General features: G+C 45.6%; 1 protein-coding gene across 3 annotated transcripts in view; it reads right to left on the bottom strand.

Annotated features, from left to right (window-relative positions):
* Nucleotides 1–11846: 11846 nt before the first annotated feature.
* CCNY (cyclin Y) overlaps nt 11847–23424 on the bottom strand; it is a 129365-nt gene continuing 117787 nt past the window's right edge. For 2 of the 3 annotated variants that reach the window (XM_007471364.1, XM_007471363.1), the window contains exons 6-10: nt 22788–22845; nt 22576–22695; nt 16953–17119; nt 13127–13289; nt 11847–12576 (exon numbers count right to left, since the gene is read on the bottom strand). In XM_007471364.1, coding sequence (XP_007471426.1) covers nt 12460–12576; nt 13127–13289; nt 16953–17119; nt 22576–22695; nt 22788–22845 — 625 coding nt within the window. In that variant the 3' untranslated portion in view covers nt 11847–12459. The remainder of the gene's footprint in view (nt 12577–13126; nt 13290–16952; nt 17120–22575; nt 22696–22787; nt 22846–23424) is intronic. The other variant, XM_007471365.1, reaches the window with a different exon arrangement.

Below are 23424 nucleotides of genomic sequence, written 5' to 3'. Positions count from 1 at the left end.
CCATCCCCTTACTTTCAGTCTGTGTGTGTCTCGAGGTCTGAAGTGGGTCTCTTGTAGACAGCAAATATATGGGTCTTGTTCTTGTATCCATTCAGCCAATCTGTCTTTTGGTGGGAGCATTTAGTCCATTTACATTTAAGGTAATTATCGATATCTATGTTCCTATTCCCATTTTCTTAATTGTTTTGTGTTCGTTATTGTAGGTCTTTTCCTTCTCTTGTGTTTCTTGCCTAGAGAAGTCCCTTTAGCAGTTGTTGTAAAGCTGGTTTGGTGGTGCTGAACTCTCTTAGCTTTTGCTTGTCTGTAAAGGTTTTAATTTCTCCATCAAATCTGAATGAGATCCTTGCTGGGTAGAGTAATCTTGGTTGCAGGTTTTTCTCCTTCATCACTTTCAGTATGTCCTGCCACTCCCTTCTGGCTTGTAGAGTTTCTGCTGAGAGATCAGCTGTTAACCTTATGGGGATTCCCTTGTGTGTTATTTGTTGTTTTTCCCTTGCTGCTTTTAATATGCTTTCTTTGTATTTAGTTTTTGACAGTTTGATTAATATGTGTCTTGGCGTATTTCTCCTTGAATTTATCCTGTATGGGACTCTCTGTGCTTCCTGGACTTGATTAACGATTTCCTTTCCCATATTAGGGAAGTTTTCAACTATAATCTCTTCAAATATTTTCTCAGTCCCTTTCTTTTTCTCTTCTTCTTCTGGAACCCCTATAATTCGAATGTTGGTGCATTTAATGTTGTCCCAGAGGTCTCTGAGACTGTCCTCAGTTCTTTTCATTCTTTTTTCTTTATTCTGCTCTGCAGTAGTTATTTCCACTCTTCTGTCTTCCAGGTCACTTATCCGTTCTTCTGCCTCAGTTATTCTGCTATTGATCCCATCTAGAGTATTTCTAATTTCATTTATTGTGTTTTTCATTGCTGTTTGTTTCATCTTTTGTTCTTCTAGGTCCTTGTTAAATGTTTCTTGCATTTTGTCCATTCTATTTCCAAGATTTTGGATCACCTTTACTATCATTATTCTGAATTCTTTTTCAGGTAGACTGCCTATTTCCTCTTTATTCGTTAGGTCTGGTGGGTTTTTATCTTGCTCCTTCATCTGCTGTGTGTTTTTCTGTTTTCTCATTTTGCTTATCTTACTGTGTTTGGGGTCTCCTTTTTGAAGGCTGCAGGTTCACAGTTCCCGTTGTTTTCGGTGTCTGTCCCCAGTGGCTAAGGTTGGTTCAGTGGGTTGTGTAGGCTTCCCGGTGGAGGGGAGTAGTGGCTGTGTTCTGGTGGATGAGGCTGGATCTTGTCTCTCTGGTGGGCAGGTCCATGTCTGGTGGTGTGTTTGGGGGTGTCTGTGGACTTATCATGATTTTAGGCAGCCTCTCTGCTAATGGGTAGGGTTGTGTTCCTGTCTTGCTAGTTATTTGGCATAGGGTGTCCAGCACTGTAGCTTGCTGGTCGTTGAATGAAGCTGGGTGCTGGTGTTGAGATGAAGATCTCTGGGAGATTTTCGCCATTTGATATTATGTGGAGCTGGGAGGTCTCTTGTGGACCAGTGTCCTGAAGTTGGCTCTCCCACCTCAGAGGCACAGCACTGACTCCTGGCTGCAGTACCAAGAGCCTTTTATCCACACCGAAAAAGGAAAAGGGGAAAAAAATCATAAATATTGCTCTCGAAGTCCACCTCCTCAATTTAGGATGATTTGTCGTCTATTCACGTATTCCATAGCTGCAGGGTACATCAAGTTGATTGTGGAGCTTTAATCCGCTGCTTTTGAGGCTGCTGGGAGAGATTTCCCTTTCTCTTCTTTGTTCCCACAGCTCCCAGGGGCTCAGTTTTGGATCTGGCTCCGCCTCTGCATGTAGGTCGCCGGAGGGCGTCTGTTCTTCGCTCAGACAGGACGGGGTTAAAGGAGCCGCTGATTCGGGGGCTCTGGCTCACTTAGGCCGGGGGGTGGGAGGGGCACCCCAGTCGATGTTTTGTTTAAACAAAGAAACCCCAAATCAGAACCCCTTTGGTTTATATGAAGAGCTACCAGGGTAGCAAACAATCACATTTACAACGCATGTGTGGATCCGGTTGACTTGCCCGCAGCAATTCCATCAGGAGGTGATTCTAATACCACAGGCAGGAAGGGCAATCACAGCACAGAGTTGGCCTATTGCCAAGGGCCTTACAGATATTTTCTCATTGAATCCTTTCAATCCCCTGCAATAAGCATCACTAACCCAATTTTACAGATGAGGAAAAGACATTCAGAATTTATCAAGAGAAGGGACAATGTATTAGTGAGGAACAGGGAATTTTGTCATTAGTCAGGAAGAATGGAAGGGGCTTGTGGCATTTTGGAATATCTGCCTCAGAGTCAGGGTGAGGATAAGACAAAAGAATTAAGCCAGGCCTGGCCCATTCCTCTGTCCCTGGATTCCCTCAGTGATCACTGCTCTAACTATCAGATTAATAGTGTCAGTGAATTGGAGACCTTCACACAGTGGATTTACTCCCAGACTGAATCATCTGTTATTATTAATTATTATAGCTTATTGTGACAGGAGCAGAGAGAATCCATCAATACCCGAATTTAATTTCCCACCCATGCCTAACTAGAGATGTTCATTCTGGGTAGATATTTTACCGGAAACTCCATCCACCCTTTCAAAAAAGTAAAGGGATGTTTTGTTTCTGCAGCTTTAACAAGCACATACACAGCAAGAAGGAAACGCTTTCTTTACTTCTTGGCTGCTCTTTCCTAAACGCACACCAGCCTGAGCCCAGCCAGCTGTGGAGACACACAGCAAGGGGTGGTCTCTCCCTCTAGAATATGTCTCAACAGTATGGAGGGAACAGAGACCTTATGCAACAATGTAAATAAAAATGAACACTAAAGAAAATCCGTCTTATTTACGCTCTTGATCTCCACTGTCCTAAAGCAGACATACAAGGAGATCAAGAGAAGGCATTAGCCTTAGCAGCAAGATTTCCTTTGAACCGACTAAAATCTGAATTAAAAGAAACTCTTGGAATCGCTCCTTTTTTTGAGTTTGTGTAATTGAGTTTGCTTGGAATTCACAAAGTTACCGCGTTTAAATAACTTAAAATTCCTCTAGAAAAAAAAAAGGTGTTTGGGACTTCCCTGGTGGTCCAGTGGCTAAGACTCCAGGCTTCCATTGCGGGAGGGCCGGGTTCAATCCCTGGTTGGGGAACTAAGATCCTGCATGCTGTGCAGTGCAGCCACAAATAGAATACAATAGAAGAGATAGAATAAAATAACATAGAAAATTCCTCTTGAACATCATTTCCTTGGCAACTGCAATAAGCTTTTAATTACTTTTCCGTAGCCAGAAGCCTCAGTTCTGACACTGTAACCGAGAACACTTTTTCCAGAAGTGGGACAGGATTCCAAGTAGAGAATCCCACTCGCGAGTGTAGTTTGTGTTTTTTCTGTGCACGTGCTACAAGGCCAGGACTGTTGGCAGCAGCTCCCGGGCAGGGGTGACCTTCAATGCAGATCTTTTAGTGCTTGTTTACTAGTTGCGTTTTGAGGCACTGGAAACTCTTTAATGGCCTGGGGAGACCAAGTCACTCTTCCTTCTCGTGGTGTGTGGCCAAGGGTTCATTCTCCGTGTATAAATGGCAGCTGGGAGGGCTTGGAGATGTGAGCATGTTAGCCATTCCAGTGAAGCCAAAGCTGATGCCCATGTCATTGGCTCTAACTCTGCTGGGTGCCTGTCTGAGGCAAGGATGATCCCTGGGGAAATGGGTTCAACTAGCTACTGGATGATTCATCCCCACTGAGATAACTTACTTCCTCTTGCGCTTCCTTTCTCCTCAGCTACGCTGCCCAGCCCTTCTGGGTCTCTTGACCCTGCAAAAGCGAAGGCTGAGTCTGTGGCCTAGGCTGCCTCAGTCCCCAGCCTGCAGTCCTCGGGGATGACTCAGAGAATGGCTTTCTACGGGAAGTTGCTGCTGCCACGTCCTCTCTGCGTTCAGGATGATCTTCTCTAGGTGAGTGAAGTAGGATGAAGGGCTTGCCTAGGAAGCCTGGTCCTTACAGGCAGCAGGCCAGAATCAAAATATTAATTGAACACATACTGAACATTCACTGTGTTACAGGCACGGGTTCTCTTCTCATCTGAATCTTCATTATCATCCTAGGAGGTAAGTGCTATTTTTGTCCTCACTTTACAGATGAGAGAATGGAGGTTCAGAAAGGTTAAGTGATTTGCTTGGGGTCACAGAGCTAATCCATAGCAGAACTCATCTGAGGCCAGGCAGTTATCTCCAGCAGCTGCCTTGCTGGAGGAATGAACATGTGAGCACACAGATCCGATCTCTCCTGGCAGAAGCCCAGGTTTCCAGGTCCGACAAACCCAGCCCTGCTTACTCAGTATCCCTTGGATGTACTGCACATATTTTTATCCTTTCACACTGGTCCTCAGCCTCACCATGCCACACTTGTTCTCTTTGCTTAGAATCCCTTTTCTCTTCCAGTTTGTATCCTACAAAGATTCCAAGGCTCCGCCACAGTCCCACATCTGCTAGGAAGCCTTTCCTGACTTCTGTAGTCCATTAGCATATTTTCTCTAAGCTTTAAGTATATGATCCTTATCCACAGATTCTGTCTATATTCAAATTTCCTATTGTCCCCTCATTTATGAGACAATAACACTTCATCTTTGTACTTCAACTGTAAACTCCAGAAGGGCAGGGACAGTGTCTTTCCCTTCTTTTATCAGCACAGCACTGTGTGCACATGGAGGGCTCCCTGAGTCCTTACTGACTGTAAAGAGTGGCATAAAAGAAACAGCTCCAAGGACGAGGCATACATTTTAAATTATGTCCAACTGTATGCAGGATCTGTCCACATATTTTACCACTGGAGTTTGTAAATATAACATTGCTGTAAGTATGTAATCCGGAATGTAGATGTCAGGGAAGCTTTAGACTTATTAGCTTCATAGTCAGCAACTCAGTTCAATATGGGACCCGTGTCTTCCATCAGTTGTGTTTATCTTAAATGAAGGATAGATTCAAATGGAAGAGTTATGAACGAGTGACTTTTGAATATCAACACTTACATAATTATTGGTTTGCAATGAGGTTTTAATCCTCAAGGTACTCAATGTGAAAAATCAACATGGTTCCCATCAGGACCAATTATTTGTTAGCTACCAAAGCCAAAGCCAGACTTGACCTTCATGTTCATTGCACCTTCACTTCACGTCCTGAACCTAATTTCCTCATCTGAAAATGAATGTGGATGATGATTCCAACACTGAGATTTTCTGATTCTAGGTGAACAAGTTCTTGCATCCCTTTCTGCTCCTTCCTTATTCCACAAGGAGGTAATGTAAAGAGGAATGTTCCCGTTGGGTTGATCCTCTTTCACCCAAAGGATTAATGATGTATGCAGGGTATCAGGCTCATCCCAGGGAATAAATATAAAAAAGAATTTAAATATTTCAAGACTGGGATTAAGTTCTGAAAATGGATCTAATAGAATATTTTAGCCTAAGGACATGAAATGTATCACTTTGTGCTGTGAGGCGTGGTAAGTCAGTGTGTTCCTGGGAAGAGAAATCACAAATTAGAAAAGGAATTCCAAATCCATGTGTCTGCAGGAATTTAAGGAAAAAAATCACATACTATTCCTTAGTTTTATTTGTGCAATAAATTATGCTTGCTCTTTAACACTTATAAAATAAGGCTAATGCTTAACTCAGTGAATTAAACTCTGATTTTGTTTTCATGGGCTATCCAAGTAAGAACACATAGGAATGGGATTAATTATTAAGGACAATCAACTCAAATTTTTCAAATAAATGCAAATCAGAGATCAAAAGATCAATGGTAACAGCCATCATCCCAAACAGATTTCGGCATAAAGTAAGAATGAACGCCCCCCACCCCCCAGTTCCTGAAGCCAGCTGGGTTGGCAGAAATCATAGCTGTCTAAATACATATATGACTTTTGGTTGCTTCCAGAAAATGCTGACAAACTAAAATTAGCAGGAACATGGAACATCTACTTCACTGCATAATCACTACTTGTAAGTTAAGGAAAATAAGATTCTGACTATTCTGATGAGTATATAACAAACATTTTAATTTTGTGTAAAAAATTTGGGGGGGGGGTCACATTCTTGGCTTTGCTGAATAAAGAAAGTTGGGAAAAGAGGGGCTGCATGTTGAAGAATTCACTAAGGCTTAATGAACAAGAGCTCTTTGGGGATGCCTTAAGAGTTCTAGTGTACCATTTTCTCCCTTGTACCATTAGCTTTTTCAATCCTTCAGAAAACAATAACCAGGGAACTCTTCCGTAATTTAAATCCACATTTGTCTCTTCCAAAGAGGGCTCAGATTAGAGCACCATGAAATAATCTTACAAAGATATCATAGAAATGTATTTTTCACTATGTGTTAACAAAACCTTTTTGTTTTTAAATCTTGGAAGCCTGAGAGAAATTCTGAAAAATGAAAAAGCAGAATAGCCATAAATATTTGAAGACATTAAAATCTCACCAATTAAATTCCCCATTACATTTAATAACATAAGCTTTAAAAGAGTCACTTTATCTATAGGTCAATCTACTTCTTTACCAATGTACTTTTTTAATACTTCCTGTAAGCTTTTATTATTGTTTATTACTATATTTTATTGAGGTATAGTTGATTTATTATATAAGTTTCAGTGATTCACAATTGTTAAAGGTTATACTCCATTTATAGTTATTATAAAACATCAGCTCTATTTCCTGTGCTATACAATAACAATATATCCTTGTAGCTTATTCATTTTATACATAGTAGTTAGTACTTCTTACTCCCCCTACCCCTATCTTGTCTTTCCTTACCAATGTACTTTTAAATCCACTGTTGACCTTCTGAAAGGCCATCAGTCAGTATAGGACTATAAAAGCTGATAGGAGAGATGCAGATAACGATCAAATATAATAAAAATGAAAATACAAGATGATGATGAAGAAGAAAAAGAACCAGAAACACAAGAGGGTGATCAGTTACCACCTGGGACTCTCGTCAGATGAACATCTGCATGAAGTCTCCTTGCCTCCTGCCTTGGTCTAACCCGTTTGTACACGGTCCCGTCCCCCTGGTGGTCCCATCCCCATGGTGCCCCAGGCCTTCTGTGTCCACTTTGCCTCAGTGACAGTGGGCCACCTGCACACTCAGTGGTCCTGACTGGAAGCAGAAAATGCACCAACCAGATTCGTCTTTCCCTCCCCAGTGAGACCTTGGAACGCTTCACGGTAGGCTTTCCCAAATTCTGTGTTTGTTTTCGTAATATTGCAGAGGTGAGTAAATCTCTTGTTTTGAGTCCCGACCGTGCTCCTGGAAATCTCAGAATAACTAAGTGATGCGTAGGATAACTGAGTATTAGGAGTGGAAGGATCTTAGGGTGACCCAGGGGGTGACACATTTCTTTGCTTTAAAGAAAGATGAAGCTCTGGGAATCCAGCCAAGCTCTGAGACTTGCCAGACCATGTGCCCTGGTGAGGCCTCATACTCGTGCGTCCTGACCCTGCACAGTCACTGCTTTACCTTATGCTGCCCCCCAAATGCGGCTCTTCTCTTTGGAGTGGACCCCAACTCCTTTGGTCCCCCCAAATGCAAGTCCTTTGCAGAAGATCCAGGAGCTGGTGAGCAGAAGCAGATCTGGGAAGCCTGCAAGTGGCCAAGTTCCACGGAAGTGCCACAGGGCAGGATTAAAGGCCTTCTCCTCCGGGGTGGTCCCCAGAGCTTTGGGTCTGCAGGTCTAAGAAGGATAAGCATCACCTGGGGGCTAACACAAAGATGTCTTCTCAAGACATTTGTCGGGGGAGGATTCCAACGCCCAGCTTCACTGTTGCGAGATTTTCATTGTCCATCAACATGGACAAGAACCACAAGGTACAGTAAAACCCAACTGGACAAGCTGCAGATTCAGGTGCATTAGGGCAGACCCAGGAAGGACAGACAGCAGCTGAATTCTGGATACCCACATCCTACTCCTAAGAACAGCTGTATCTGCCAATGGCCACCCTTCTTTGGGAGGGCGCCCTGGAAGAGACAACCGATTTCCCTGGGGAAACTCACAGATAAGCTCGGACTTGTCTTTCAGTGGGTCCAGCCTTCCTGCATCCACGCAGAGCAGCATCCACCAATCGTGATGCAAGAATGGCTGAGCAGAGTGTGTTTAGAAACAGTAAGACAGGTGGTGAAAACGTGAGCAAGTGTATCTCTGCCAGTCAAATTCACTGAGTGATCCAAAGAGGTGAAGTAACTTGTCCAAGGTGGCAAAGCAAGTTAACTTTGGTCTGAGACTGAAACCCAAGGTTCCATTACAATACAAATCAATACCAATGTTACTGTAAATGTTATGCCTAAGTTCTAGTTACATTTAATATTTTTGTTCAAAATGGCAGTTACTTTGGAATGCCGTACTTTTATCCTGCATTCTGTTTAAACAAAGTTCTTTAAGGAATAAAGCTCCCTACCCAGACCGAGTCCCTAAAGCACACAGGTTCCTCCAAGGTGCTTCCTGCAAGACCTACAATGGACAACGTGGGTACCAGGACCTCCCGGGCACTGACCTACAGCCCACACTCACAGCGATGCAGACACACAGAGGCCTCCTGTGACCCTTTCAAGTCAGAGATGAACGTTTCTAATGGAAAGTGACGCTGTTGACCTTGAGCAGCTCCAGACACGCAAACTTAGTAAGAAAACCTACCAGGAAGAAGTGGAAGGAAGCCCCTGCCCTGGGCCGGTCCGAGTCCAGCAGCCCTGGCGACTGCGAGCCCCTGCACGCCTCCCTTCCCCTGACGGGGTCCACTGGCACCTGCGGGATGATCTGTTTTCGGTGCAGAAGTGCTGGGAAGGCTCGGTGTGCGGGGGCTGCCAGTCATGACCTGAATGCACGTGTGTGCAGGGGCCTTCCTTGCAACCCACAGAGCTTAAAATACGAATCCCAAATTAGTCCTTCAGTGTCCTTTTCCCATTTCATTCGAGGGTGTGTTCCCTACTTCCTTCTCTTTTTCAACAAGGATAGGGGCTCCTTGGTTGGCCTTTCAGGAGACAATCCATGTCTCCGTGATCCATCCAACGGGAGTCTTGAGACGCTGACTCCACTGAAGTCAAGGGGGCTGAAGGGATCACAGATGAAACAGGGCATTGCTACACAAGTGGCGAGCTCTGCTAGGCCTCCAGGAGGCCCCAGTCCTTCTGAGGATCACTCAGCACCTACAGGACACATAACAACACTTCTCCACTGCTCTTGGAAAGAACTGGTTCACTCAGCATCCACAAAACCTATTCAATTTTATCTCAGTGTCATATTCAAAAAAATGCAGCAGGAAGGTAGGCACTATTTGTTCTCTGTATCCATTTATCTAACACTAAGTACCTACAATGAACTAGGAATTATATTTTATTATTTAAAAAATTCAAAGCTGTAAAATACAGCCCCAGGTGAGAGGTTACCAAAAGCATCCTGAAAGGATCAAAATCGCTCACTCCCAAAATTCTGCTCTGCAGCTCAGCTGAGGATCAAAACCCCCAGACCCAAGGGAAAACCCAAGATGGAGATGGTCTTGCCAAAGGCCAAAAGGAGGGGCTCGGGAAGCCAGCCCGCCCAGGAGAGGAGCCAGATGATGGCCTCAGGCAGCGCATAAGGCACAGGGCATGTCGGGGATCTTGGTAGGACCTCCCACCTTGCCCTCCAATTTGGTTTTAAATCCCTGACTTCTTTCTCTTCTCCCAGTTAAAAAAAAAAAAAAAAAAAAGCCAAAAAGGAAAAAATCATTGGGATACTTTCATTTGTTAAGTCAAATCTAAACTAAAAGTCAGTAAATTGTGTGGTTTTCTTCATCCTTCATTAATGATGAAAACTGTCCATTCAAAAACTACACTAAGACAATGTGTTCCTAAATAGCAATACAGCTTTAATTGTAGGGCATGAATCACCTTGCAAACAAATTACATCACGATGATTTATCAATAGGTACTGTACTGGTTGTTGTTGGGTGTTTTTTTGGCAAACTTAGAACAAACCAGAGAACGAAATGTAAGTCTCCATCATCATGTAGAAAAATAAAACAAACCTAAAGTATCTACCTTCCTGTCAAGTGATTCACACTGCAAAAGTAAAACTGAAATCTACACTTACAGCAGAGTTTTTAAAATCCTTAGTGTAAGAAACATAACCAATTAACACAGATCAATGCTCATTTATAAGGAAAATTTTCCTATACAGAGGTAGAGTCCAGTGCACAGGGCTAAAACAATATTCAACAGTCTAAACAAGACTGAGTCAGGTTTTATGGAACCCACTTTAAGTTATCAGACTGTATGTACATACATACAATAAACAGACTATACAATTTTTTAAGTAGTTTAATAAACTCCATAAAATAATAGCAGATGCATTGAAATATTTACATAATTCAATTTTCAAATCTCTCTCATTCAAATAAAAGGGATAAAAATAAGATGTCTGCTTTAAAGGCAGCAGAACCTCTTTCCTGAAATGGATGGGTAAAATAAGATACTTTACATGGGAGGAACTAATTTGAGAGGTATTCGTATTCAGTTAAGAAAATATGTCCCTTTTTAAGCTATATAGATTAGGGAATATAAAATGATATTTTCTATATGTTTAGGTCTCTATTTCAAATTCTAAATCCAACTCTTACTTGACGAGAGAAGCTGATTCTGGAACCCATACAGAGTGTATCAACACAGTTATAATGGAAGGATAATTAACTTTTCATATTCTGCTTGTTTGCTTTTGCAAGTTTAAGCCAGAAAGAATTTGACAGTATTTCTGGCCCAAACAGTTCCATTTACACATGATACAAATTTCACAGAACCTGACTAGCACTTGGCTTGGTGTTCTTGGGATGTTGGGTGTTTCCGAGTCCCTCCCACTAAGCAAAGCATGTCTCATCTGGAGCAGGCATGTCTGGGGAGCAGGTGGATGAGTTTAGGGCACAGACTAATAACATAAGATTCCAAAGTTTTCCAAGCTCACACAGGAGGAAGGTGAAACACAGATTTCTGCTGCCATTTGCCTCAAAGACCTGATGAAGGAAATACTTAGAAACCTCTGTCATTTGTGACCCAAGAAAATGTGCAAACCCCAAAGCATTGTTTGTATGCGTCACTGGCCCAGATTCTTAAGACTGACGTGGTATTCTATCATTAACCCTTTAATTTTACTTGATGTAACAGATTTTTATCCAGCCCATAAGGAAATGAGAGAGAGTCAGAAACGAAAAGAGGTGGTCATAATTAATGACGCATAAACCTTCACAGTTCAATTTTGTATAACTTCACCCACAATGAAAATGCAAGTTGAGTTTTTTATTCAATCATTCTGTGAAAAATACCTCAGTAAATAGGAACATTTTGCCCTTCAATGATCTTCCACGGGAATACCCACCCCCACCCCCATTTTTTTAAATTTTAGATTTTTAAAAAATTTTATACAAATAGACTAACTTTGATTTAAAGTAAACATATAAAAATTGAGGGGAATATTGCTTGCACAATGGACGTGGAAGTAGAGGAGTGGGGGTGGGCAGGGGGAGAAAGGGCTCCCACGCAGGCTGCGGGGGAGCAGCCTCCACCAGGACGTCAGAGCAAAGAGAAACCACCGCAGGACTGGAAGGCACAAGCACCCATGTGATCTAGAATGTTCCCGGGGGGAGGAGTCGGGGGGAAGGGCTACGTTTGGTTCAGCACTACAGTCAAGTTGATGCTGCCACTGTGGAGAAAACCGGCTAAAATAAAGGTGCACAGAAACGTGACAAGCGCTCCCCCTGGACAGGAAGAAAGCTCAGAAGACAGCTCGCAGGAGTTGTGCAGAGAGAAACAGCCAGTACTATTTATTTGGATGTCTGTGCCATGGTGGGTACAAACTATATTCTCTGCTCTGTGGGACCAAAACCAAAACAGAATAAAACAAACAAAAATCCCCCCCCTCCCAAACCCCCGAGAAGCAGCAAGAAGGAATGCAAGAAGTCTTACGGGGCATACTGATCCAGGTGGGGCGGTGAACGCGGCGTGCGACTTGAATGCACATCCAACTTCGTCACCTACGCCGGGCTTTCCTGTTGGTGCCAGCTACTGACCGACGGTGGGGGGCTTAGGAAATGGCCAAGCCGCTTTCCGTGCCTCTAGCCAACTTCCTTTCCCTTCCCTTCCTCCTCCAGGGTTAAAGTCTTTACTCCACGAAGGAAGCGCTGTTCCGGGGCTGGGAAGGCTGGACTGGATCGCACGGTACCGACTTCGCGTCCTCGGAGCCCTGCTGCGCGTGCGCGCGGCGCGGAGGTGCTCATCAAGGCAGCCTGGCGGAGCTATGAATTTTAAAAAAAGGAAAGGAGAAACAAAACCAAACCACCCCAAGACTGTCTTTTCTCGAACTAAAGGAGAAACTGAGGGATGGCACGGCCTCCAGCGGGGACGCCCACGGTTAGGAGATGATGGCCGGGGACCACCTGGGCAGAGTCAGATTGTCAGCACTCGCTGACCGCTTCCTCGTGGGTCTTCGCAGGTCCTTGTACTTGTCCTCGCAGAGGCGGGAGATGGCCTGGGGGCAGAGGGGAGGTAATCAAGTCAGCCGGGAGCCAGCGCCCTCGCCCTGGCCAGCCCTCGGCACCGAGGACACTCGGGATGAAGGTGCAGAGGGCCTCAGCACCTCCTCTGAAGGAGGCCTCTAACCCGTGAGCCTCCTCGTCCCCACACTTTCAGCCGTCAAAGTCAGATGGGAAGAGCTGGGTGCACGTGCAAAGCTGAGCTACACACAAGCATAAGACACAAAGAGTCACACAGCTTAACAGTGACGGCCCCGAACCCAGGCCAAGACCACAGGGGCTGGCCCCGGCTCTAACTGGGCTGGGAACACTTTTTGTGGGTATACTTTTTTAAAAAACGGGTTTTTTAAAAACTTCTTTGACTTAAAAAACAGTCAATGCACATTAAGTAAAAATCGCCATTGAGACGGTTATCAAAAATATGAGGTTGTACAAATTAAATCCAGAGTACCTCGTCCTTATTTTACGACACGCAGTATCAGGAACTGCCGTGAGCACACAGCTCAGTCGGCAGCAGTGCACCCGCCGGGCGCCGACGCCTCTTACCTCCAGCTTGTGGGCCCTGTCCCTGCTAAGGGGCTCCAAGGGGAAGCTCAGGTTGTTGGCTTCCGCCAGAGAACGAAGATCAAAATAATACTTGGCATAAACACTGGAGGGCACGTTGATGTTGAACTGGAGCAATTCGAGGAACTGTCGCTCCAGCTCGTTCCTGCGGAGAAAGCCACAAACGGACAGCTCAGCCATTGTCCCGACCAGTGGCCGCCTGGGCAGGCTGCTGGACACAGCCAAGTCCACCTGGTCCAGTGACCAGAAGGATGAGTCCTGATTAACTGGGATGATCACCAGAAAGTGCTTCAGGGCGACCCTGACACTGAGACTGAGTACATCTGTGCATGCGCGCGCGCGCGCACACACACGCACACACGGCAGGCTCTGGCCTCACCTTTCCGCGTGAGCCATTGGCTCAAACAGGGCAAAAGATGCAGTCGAGCGCTGTCAAGTGGAGTCCAGTGAGGGCGGACAGCGGCCTGGAGGACAGGCCTCCCCAAGACCCAGAGGACTGTCCTTCCCGAGAGGAGAGGTGAGGACGCGCTGACCAGCCTTCCTCTGGACCGCGGGAGGAGGAGCGGTTCCCCAGCGCCAGTGCACACCCATCACCTGCAGGGCATGAGAGGACCCCCTGCTGGGCCCACCCATCTGATCCGGCAGGTCTGGGTGGGCCCGAAAACGTGCATCTCTAACACTCCTGCGAGCTGCCGCTGCTGGTCCTGTCCACCCGCTCAGAACTTCTCAGCGACAGCCCCTGGTCCACAAGGGAGCCAACCAGCTGGATGAAGACGAACCAGGGCGGCCAGACTGCATCTGAAAACTTCCCTGTCATGAGGCCTACTTCTCGGTAGTTACTGCGGGGGGAGAAGCGTCCTAAACGACAGGTCTGTCTGGGAGCACTGCTCCAGGGCCACCTCTCCAGGCAGCACCCCGGGATCACTTCTGTCCTTTTTCACAGTCTCCCCGCCTTGTCTCCTCGGAGCCAGAAACCGTGACATCTGATGGTGCAGCCTGGCCCCAGCTCAGCACCTGACATGCGGTTGGTGCTCCATAATTCCTGTTACTGAAAGGAGCGCACCAAGCTCAGCCTGGGCGGAGGGATCCAGGGAAGGCTTCCCGGAAGTGATAGGTGAACTGAGCCCCGGAAGCGGCCAGCTCCGGCGGGGAGGAGCCAGGTGGGGGCGGGCTGCTCCTGGGGGCGGGGCAGCCCGTCTGCTCCGGGCCAGGGACCCCATCCAGCCATCCGAGCCCGTCTAGTGCTGCTATGACAACGGGGGGCGGGAGCACTGAGGGGGCAGGGAGGCTGGGAGGTGAGCAGGGTGGCTGGTTCCCCGACGGAAGCTCCCAGGCAGATCAGAAGCGAGAAACCTCAGCAAGTCGTTATCGAAGGCCTGAGCGCCTCGGAGGGAGGGACCAAGACGTCGCATTCAGGTCATTTAATCGGAGGGGCTGCTTTGATGCAGCTTCGAGAAAGGAGTAAAGCCCCAAATGTGTGTGTTGTGCTAAACTTTACACTTTTAATGACTTGTATTTATAGCTCCTTTAAGTGAGATTTAATAAGAGGTCATCCTGTGAAATACTGGAACCCAGGTAAAATCTTTTTTTTTTTTTTTCTTTTCTTTTAAATCTTTAATAAACCTAAAGTTAATTTTGACAAATGTGATGGTTAACTTTATGTGTCAACTTGACTAGGCCACAGGTTGCCCAGATATTTGGTCAAACATTATTCTGGGTGTTTCTGTGAGTATGTTTTTGTTTGAGTTTAACTTTTAAATTGACAGAATGTAAAGCAGATTGCTCTCCCTAATGCGGGTGGGCCTCATCCCCTCAGCGAAGGCCTGAATACAATAAAAACACTGACTATCCCTCCAATTAAAGGGAATTCCTTCTGCTTGATTGCTTTGAACTGGGACATTAGTTTTTTCCTGCCTTTGGATTCCAACTAAAACATTGGCTCTTCTGGATCTTGAGTTGCTGGTCTTTGAAGAACCCAGGTAAAATCTTAAGTGTCAAAAATACGCTAAGGCAGAAGTGCTCTCCTGGGCAACCTGGGAGCTGCCTGTGGACAGACTGCCACCCGGTGGCTAAGAGGTGCCACTGCAGATCCCATTCTCCAATGCCAGCAAGTTTTTAGTATACATGTTAAGAGAACTAGTCAGCTATTCCTGCCCCAAATCGTATCTAGACACCACTGCCTCTTGTAGAGGGTATAACTAGGATTAAAGTCAAGAGGAATCTTGTTTTGAACAAGGTGGCAGTTTCCCAAGCCTTCCTGAATACTGAGTGTTTTCTTGAACAGAATGTTTAAGTTTGGGGGAAAATAAAGATTTTAGAGCTTCTGTGTTTTCCAACTAAGGCAAGATTTAGAAAATAAAAGTAATTCCCCAAATCTGAATTTCCAAACGGCAGAAGTACATCCTCCAGGGACATCTGACAGCTTGTTATGTGATAAATCATCAAAAAACTAACAGTGATGCAGAGAGAACGGGCTTGATGGATTTACTGCCCCGAAGGGGATAAGGAAATAGTTCTGATGTAAAACTTTATAATAAATAGTTCTGATGTAAAACTTTATAATAAATAAATTCAAGTCAATAAACAAAAAAATATTTAAGAAATATTTGTTACGTTAGATCAACACTGTAAAGAAACCCAACTGAACTGATGCCATTTAGCAACTTGCAAATGGGGTTCTAAAATGGAGTTAAGAGAGTTGTTTTCATCACCTAATGGCCTGTCGGCTTTTGTAGAAAAATGGGCTCACTTTAAAGACCAGCCACCAAGCAGCAATCCCACTTCTGGGCATAGATCCCAAAGAACGGACAGCAGGGCTTCTGGGAGGTATCTGCACACCCGTGTTCATATTCACGACAGTGTTATTCACAGCAGCTCAAAGGTGGAAGCAACCTACTTACGGTATGGATGACAATTATCTTAGTAACTGTTTTCACCTTGAAATGTAATCAAGAATTTTTTTAAAATATGCTCATTTTATTTTTCTTGCTGTCAAAAACTTCGTATTTGTCTTACTTTTTATGATAAAGAATGACATGTAGGAAGGAGTCATACAGGTCTGCAGCAGGAAAAGGCTCTGGCAAAAGACCCAAAACACAAACAGGAGCTCCCAGGGCAGCACAAAAATGGGGTGGCCCAGCGAACCAGCAACCGGAAGAAGGGGGGCAGGGTGGGGAGGAGCCCACACTGGTCACTGGGTCCAGGGACACAGTGGAACCTGCTCCAGCTCAAAGCTTCCTCAAGGAAGCCAAACAAGACGAGAAAAATATTAGCAAGAATCATGTCAGAAATGCCTGTAAACCATAAGGAACTGTAAGAAATTCATCCTGATTGTTTCCAGAACAGCTCATTGCTCCTGAGAGGTTCTGACCCCACTTCTTGTACGCCCAGCCTCCGGGACCCCAGCCCTGGGCTGCAGCTAAGTGTGAGCTCAGGATGGTGCCCTGAGAACACGCAGCCCGACCAGGACAGCACAGGGGGACCTCGAGGACAGAACGCTCATTTTAAGCAACTGAACTTGCAAAACGTGACAAAAGCAGTGAAAGTCTTCTCTCTGAACAGAAACAGGTAACATTTTAGCCCATCTGCTGCCTGTTATCAGTCTGCAGTGGATACAGAGCTGGGATGAGCCCCACCGCAGACAGGGAGCAGGAAGGTAAAGGAAGGTTCGCCTAGAATAAGGGTTTCAGCAACTGTGTCCTTGCTCGGCCAGCCCACAACAGACGTGCAATCACATCCACTCATAACCACACTGAGCAGGTCCACAAAGGGGCGGGTTTCCTCCGCAGACACCCCCGCCCACACTCACATGTCCTCCACCGTGATGTCCTTCAGGATCTGGCAGTAGTCCACGTTCCACACGGCCTGGTCGTCCCAAACCTTGGAGGCCAGCAGGATGGCCCCCAGAACAATCCGCTTCCAGTTGGCTGGACAGATGTCAATCTCTGCATACGTTAGAAGCCTTTCGAGGTACACCTGGAAGACACGAGCATGCCAGCGCCTGGTGACCTGCATTGTTACTGCTCCACACCTGCCACCACACGCAAAGCAACTCCCAGATGTTCACTGCACTCCCCCAGCTCAGCTTTAAACAGGCGCTGACAGCCTGATCACACGTATTTTAAAAAGTCAAAGGGCTCAACGAGTCTGAGGCAAAATGGGCTGAGAGGCACACTCCGTAACTGGATGTGTGGATGAGGCCGGCCCTTAAGACTCTGGGGCAGGAAAGTGTTCTAGGAGCTGCGGGTTAATTTCTCACTCTATAGTCTGACAACTATGACATCAACACGCATTCAACAAACCACTGGGCTTCCCTGGTAGCGCAGTGGTTAAGAATCCGCCTGCCAATGCAGGGGACACGGGCTCGACCCCTGGTCCAGGAAGATCCCACATGCCGCGGAGCAACTAAGCCCGTGTGCCACAACTACTGAGCCTGCGCTCTAGAGTCCACGAGCCATAACTACTGGAGCCCGCACTCCTAGAGCCCGTGCTCCGCAACAAGAAGCCACTACAATGAGAAGCCCATGCACCGCAACAAACAGCAGCCCCCGCTCGCCGCAACTAGAGAAAGCCTGCATGCAGCAACGAAGACCCAACACAGCCAAAAAAATAAGTTCCGTTTAAAAAAACAAACAAAAAAACCCCAAACCACCAATGTGCCAAGAAGGAGAACAAAGGAAGTGAAAGGAAGAAAGCTATTTATTTCTATCTGTAGTTGTTTCTAAATTAAACTCTTTATTTTGAGGTAATTGTAGATTTACAGGCAGTGTTGATAAATGTATATTTTTATTATTGTAAAATACACATAAGATTTACCACTTAATCATTTCTGTGGCATTAAGAACAGTCACAGTGTTGTGAAATCACCACCATCTACCTCTATTTCCAGAACTTTTTCATCTTCCCAAATTGAAACTCTGTACCTATTACAACTCCCCACTTCCCCTCCCCTGGCCCCTGGCACCCACCTTTGTACTTTCCGCCTCCGTGACTGTGACTACTCTAGGTACCTTACATAGGTGGAATCGCAGTGTATTTGTCCTTTTGTGATTGGCTTCTTTCATTGAGCATAATGTTCCACGTTGTAGCATGTGTCAACATGTCCTCCCTTTTCAAGGCTGAATAATGATCCAGTGTATGTATGGACCACATTTTGTTTATCTATCATCCACTGACAGACATTTGAGTGGTTTCCTCTTTCGGCTACTGTGAATAATGTTGCTGTGAACGCTGGTGTACAAGTATCTGTCGACAGAGTCTCTGCTTTTGATTCTTTTGGGTATACATCCAGAAGTGGAACTGCTGGATCATATCATAATCTATGTTTAATTTTTTGAAGAACCACCATACTATCTTCCACAGCAGCTGAACCATTTACATCCCCACCGGTAATGCACAAGGGTTACAATGTTTCCACATCCTTGCCAACACTTGTTATCTGTATTTTTTTTTTAATTATCGTCATCCTAATGGGTGTGAAGTATCTTCTTTTTTTTAATATTTATGTATGTATGTATGTATGTATGCATGTATTTGGCTTCGCCGGGTCTTAGTTGCAGTACGTGAGAGTTTCGTTGCCGCGTGAGGGATCTTCAATTGAGGCATGTGGGCTGAGTTGCGGCATGCGGGATCTAGTTCCCTGACCAGGGATCGAACCCAGACCCCCTGCATTGGGAGCGTGGAGTCTTAACCACTGGACCACCAGGGAAGTCCCTGAAGTGGAATTTTTAAATGAAATAATTCCAGCTGAAGCTGTAAAATGAAACCATGTAATATAGGATTTATAAACTGCCATAACTTAGTGTGAAGACAAACATCAGAAATACCCACAGGGCTTCTCTGGTGGCGCAGTGGTTGAGAATCTGCCTGCTAATGCAGGGGACACGGGTTCGAGCCCTGGTCTGGGAAGATCCCACATGCCGCAGAGCAACTAGGCCCGTGAGCCACAACTACTGAGCCTGCGCGTCTGGAGCCTGTGCTCCGCAGTAAGAGAGGCCGCGGTAGTGGGAGGCCCGCGCACTGCGATGAGGAGTGGCCCCCGCTTGCCACAACTGGAGAGAGCCCTTGCACAGAGGCGAAGACCCAACACATTTATTAACACATTAATAAATAAATTAAAAAAAAAAAAAAAATACCCGCAAAGCCCACTGCTTAAGCTGGATCACAAGGTATGAATGCCTTTTAAAGTCCCCCTTCATAAAAATCTGTTTATTGGTATGTTTTACACTTTTCTGAACTGTGGAATGATTATTTCCATAGTTTTTACAAAGGTTGATGACTAATTCTTCTCATTCTTCCAAGGAGAGAATCAAAAAGATGTATGATAGGGAATTCCCTGGTGGTCCAGTGGTTAGGACCCCACACTTTCACTGCCGAGGGCACGGGTTCAGTCCCTGGTCGGGGAAGTAAGATCCCACAAGCTATGGGGTGTGGCCAAAAAAAATTTAAAAATAAAATAAAGTATTTCTTAAAAAAAAAAAACAAGCAGAAAACTGAGGCTGGACCCAACTCCAGATTTTTTAAAGCAATTGTTATGAACAATCTTCATCCAGATCCCTAAGACTCTATTCCTTTATATAGACGAGCTATGTAAAACTCTCCAAGCTCCCCAATGAAACAGCTCCTCATTGACTCAGTACAAAAAGAAGCCTACTCAATTTTCTTCTTACTTACTTTACCATAGTTGATAGATATTAACAGGTACACTAGGTAATAGTTAAGATAACATTTAGAGAAAAATAACGGGCATCTACCATGTCTGATATTCCACTAGGGCTAACTAGAGGAATTAGACATGAAAATACACTCCGTTACTGAGGGAAGGCAGTTGTTATGTTGGGAGATAAGGCATTCATAATAAGCGCCACTTAACAGCATGTAATTTAGCAGAACTTGCCAGTGAAGCTATATTCAAGGGTCAGCTGCAATTTCTTTAGTAAACTCCACTTGGGTGTTTTAATTCTCTGCCAAGTAAAATAACAGACAATTGATTCTTTCTCAACACCATTCCCTAGACCGTTGCTAACAGGACACTCTTGCTCAATTAAATTTTCAGATTTAATTTCATAAGAAGAACCATCCTCGGGAGTCTCTAGAAAATACAGGCTAGTGAGCACTTACTGAGCTACAAAGAGCATTCAGTTAACTGTACAAAATAAAACTGTTAAAGGCACGGGGGAGGAAGAAAATGCAAGCTCATGGAATCCAGGATATGTGACCAAACTTCCGATGATGCTGGAATTTTTCCATGGATTTTGAAGAGCAGCACTGGGTCCATCCATCTTAAGAGTCTCGTACCCAGAGCTTAGCCAACTGGGACCTCAACAGCACTTCCTATTTGCTAGTATTTGAAGGAGCACAAGAATGAGATATTTGGATTCGTCACTGGACACCATCTGAACAACAGCTTTTGGCTTCCTTAGAAACCACCAACGTGACCTAAAAAGGGAGTCTTCAGGGTCAGAATGGATAGATTCCACAGGTCGCCTCACCATCAGAGCACCATCCTCTGAGACGCACTTTGGGGCTGCAGTCCAGGGGCTGAATGGCAGCCCTCACGGCCATGCAGCAATGGCTGGAACTGCCAGGCCACTCGAGGGGGACCCAGCTGGGCTGGCATGACTGGTGCTCCCTGATACAGCCAGGAGCGAGTGGCTGAAGGTCCTGGAAGCTCCTTGCACAGGCAGGCTGCAGTCTGGTTCCTTGTGGGCAGCAGTGCAGAGCTAACTGTGGGCCCCCCTGCCTCCCCCCGGGCACGCCACCAAGAGAAGGCCCAGGAGAAAGGCCGAGAGAGACGCAGCTCTGCCAGCTCTGGACCGGACCTGTTGTGAACGGCTGCTTCTACCTCTAGAGACTGGAGAGAGAAGGGCAGGATCATCATACACGGGGCTCGCTCAGAGCTCGCAGCTGTCTGCCCTCTGCCCACAGGCCCCAGGCTGACTCGGCCAACCAAGCAGGCCCCAGAGAATCGGTCTGCAGAGCTGGGCCTGCTGTGCGGGCCCCGAAGCTGCTCACCTTTAGGCTGTAGCCAGCAAGACTGCCATGTATGTATGCTAATACCCTGCTAAGCCACCAGCTGATGTCACAGGACAAGAGAAGATTTCAGCAGTTCCAATGACTGAGAAATACACACCACTCTCGTAGTACTCCCAAGACAAACTAGCCACCCCTCCCAGCCACCCTCGGAGACAGGGAAACACACTTTACATGTTCTCCATGTCTCTGCAGAAACTGTGTCCTCCACAGGACACTAACCTCCTCCTTCATGCTAATAAATCCAAACTCTAAGGCGCTACGGGGCACGGTCAGGTCACAGTTTTCTTAGGAATGGAAGGTAAAAAAAACCCCACCACATTCCATCTGCAGGAGCTTCAAAATAAATCTTTCATCATGGTGTGGATTTTAGTACTAATCTTATCCACGGTGTCATCTGATTTTCTCACCCTTTCCTCCCCTTTATCACAATCTCCTTTCATTAAAATATCAATCCTGCTGCCCAAGGTGTGTTTTGTTAAGGACGTGACATCCTTTGGAGGAACAAAGCTGAGCAATAAATATGCTTCCCAATCATGACCTAAGGACCTATCATCACTCCAGATCACCAGAGGAAGACTTGTTGAATGTCTGTTAACTTATCAGGCGGCAAGTTCCATGAGAGAAGAAATGAACAAACAAACAGGTTACTGTCCAATCATCCGAGAGTACAGGGCTCTTAGTGTGGCAGAGACACAAAGGGTCCTGTACACTTTCTGTCACACACCAATCTCTTCTCAGGAACCGCAGGGATGACTTTCTGGTCCCTCGGGGCAGCCCGTGCACTGGCAGAGCTGACTTCTTATCTGAGTTACACACAATGTCAGTGACAAAAGGTCAGTGACAATGGGCTACACTGTCAAATCTATTTCCCAAATGAGATCTGACCTAAAGAGTCCGTCCCTAAGGTTTTCAGAGTCTAAGTAAGGTTACAGATTTTTATCTCAAGTCTTAAAGTGCAGATTTATGTCCATGCTGTCTCTGAGTATCTTACAGACACATATTTACACGAAAATCACAAAAGAGAAGGCAGCAACTACAGCAGTCCTTCCGATGTATGAATTTATCACATCTGATCAATGGTATTAAACCTCTGCAGGGAACCAACACCAGAAACCCGGACGTTAATGAGGAGGCGCTGGTCCTTCTCAGGCCCTTGGGCCCCGTGCTTCACTTACCTGCACGTAGCATTTCAGCTTTCCTGATTCTGAGTGCAATCTGACAATGGGCTTTAGGTGGGCACTGCGGAGCAGACCACGCACGCACCCTCTTTTAGGAGATCCCGTCGCTACCCTCCCAGATAAAAGACAACCCTGAAGTGGTGCTGTGCTTCTCAGGTCCGTGATGGACATTCCTGCCTGCGCCCCACTCCACGACCGCGTCACCCTGTGGGCACTCACCAGGGTGACAATGGCACATTCCGCAGTCAGCTGAGCAGCACTGAACAGTGTCCGAACAAACCGGTAAATCTGCTTCTGCTCTGGGTTGTGTTTGTCATAATCTGGTGGCACTTCGGATTTCTGGGAAAGGAGAGATTCTCGATGACAGGCTGCCCAACAAGAATAACAGAGACACGACTGGACAACACCCTGAGACCCCGGGGGAGGGTTACCGAAAGAGGGTGAAGGTTCTCATCGAAAATATCCAAGAGCATCCTTCCATCTGGGTCCCTGGTTGGGGGGGCGGGCCGGGGGGAGAAATAACAGAAAATGGAGTTTACCTTCTGCAAGAATGAGTGCCAGTCAAAAGGAAACAAAAATATATTTTGATTCAGCTGTTATTTCAAGAAACAGAGGCAGTGCTAACTGTTAAGAGATGCTACTGATTATTCATGAATTATAATTTGTTTTTCTTGGGGACAATACTTAATCATTTTTGAATAGTCCAAGAAATAAAGGTTATGAATCACATTTAGTTTAATTAACTTAAGTGAAAATCTAGATTTTCATTTCCTGAGTTTTCAAATGAACCAAATCTAAATTTCTTTAACCTCTTGTTTCTGAGCAAAGGCTGACAGATCTGTTTAAACCATCCTTACGTTGTGGTCGACAAGAAAGAAGTCTGAGGGTAAGAATGAACACTCATAGTGTGTCCTGGAGATTAGTTTGAAAGTTTCACAGCATGCAACTTAACCACTTCGCTAATGAGGAGTTTCATGATTGTATATTGAAAAACAAGAGGGGACACATAGAAAAGTGTAACTGGTTGTTACCAAGCCGGTAACTGCACAGACCCATTTAAAGTGGCAG

The sequence above is a fragment of the Lipotes vexillifer genome, unplaced genomic scaffold (assembly GCF_000442215.2).
Source record: "Lipotes vexillifer unplaced genomic scaffold, Lipotes_vexillifer_v1.1 scaffold1049, whole genome shotgun sequence".
NCBI lineage: Eukaryota > Metazoa > Chordata > Mammalia > Artiodactyla > Lipotidae > Lipotes > Lipotes vexillifer.
Note: the sequence above shows the minus strand (reverse complement) of the source record. Positions and strands in the feature narration are given on the sequence as shown.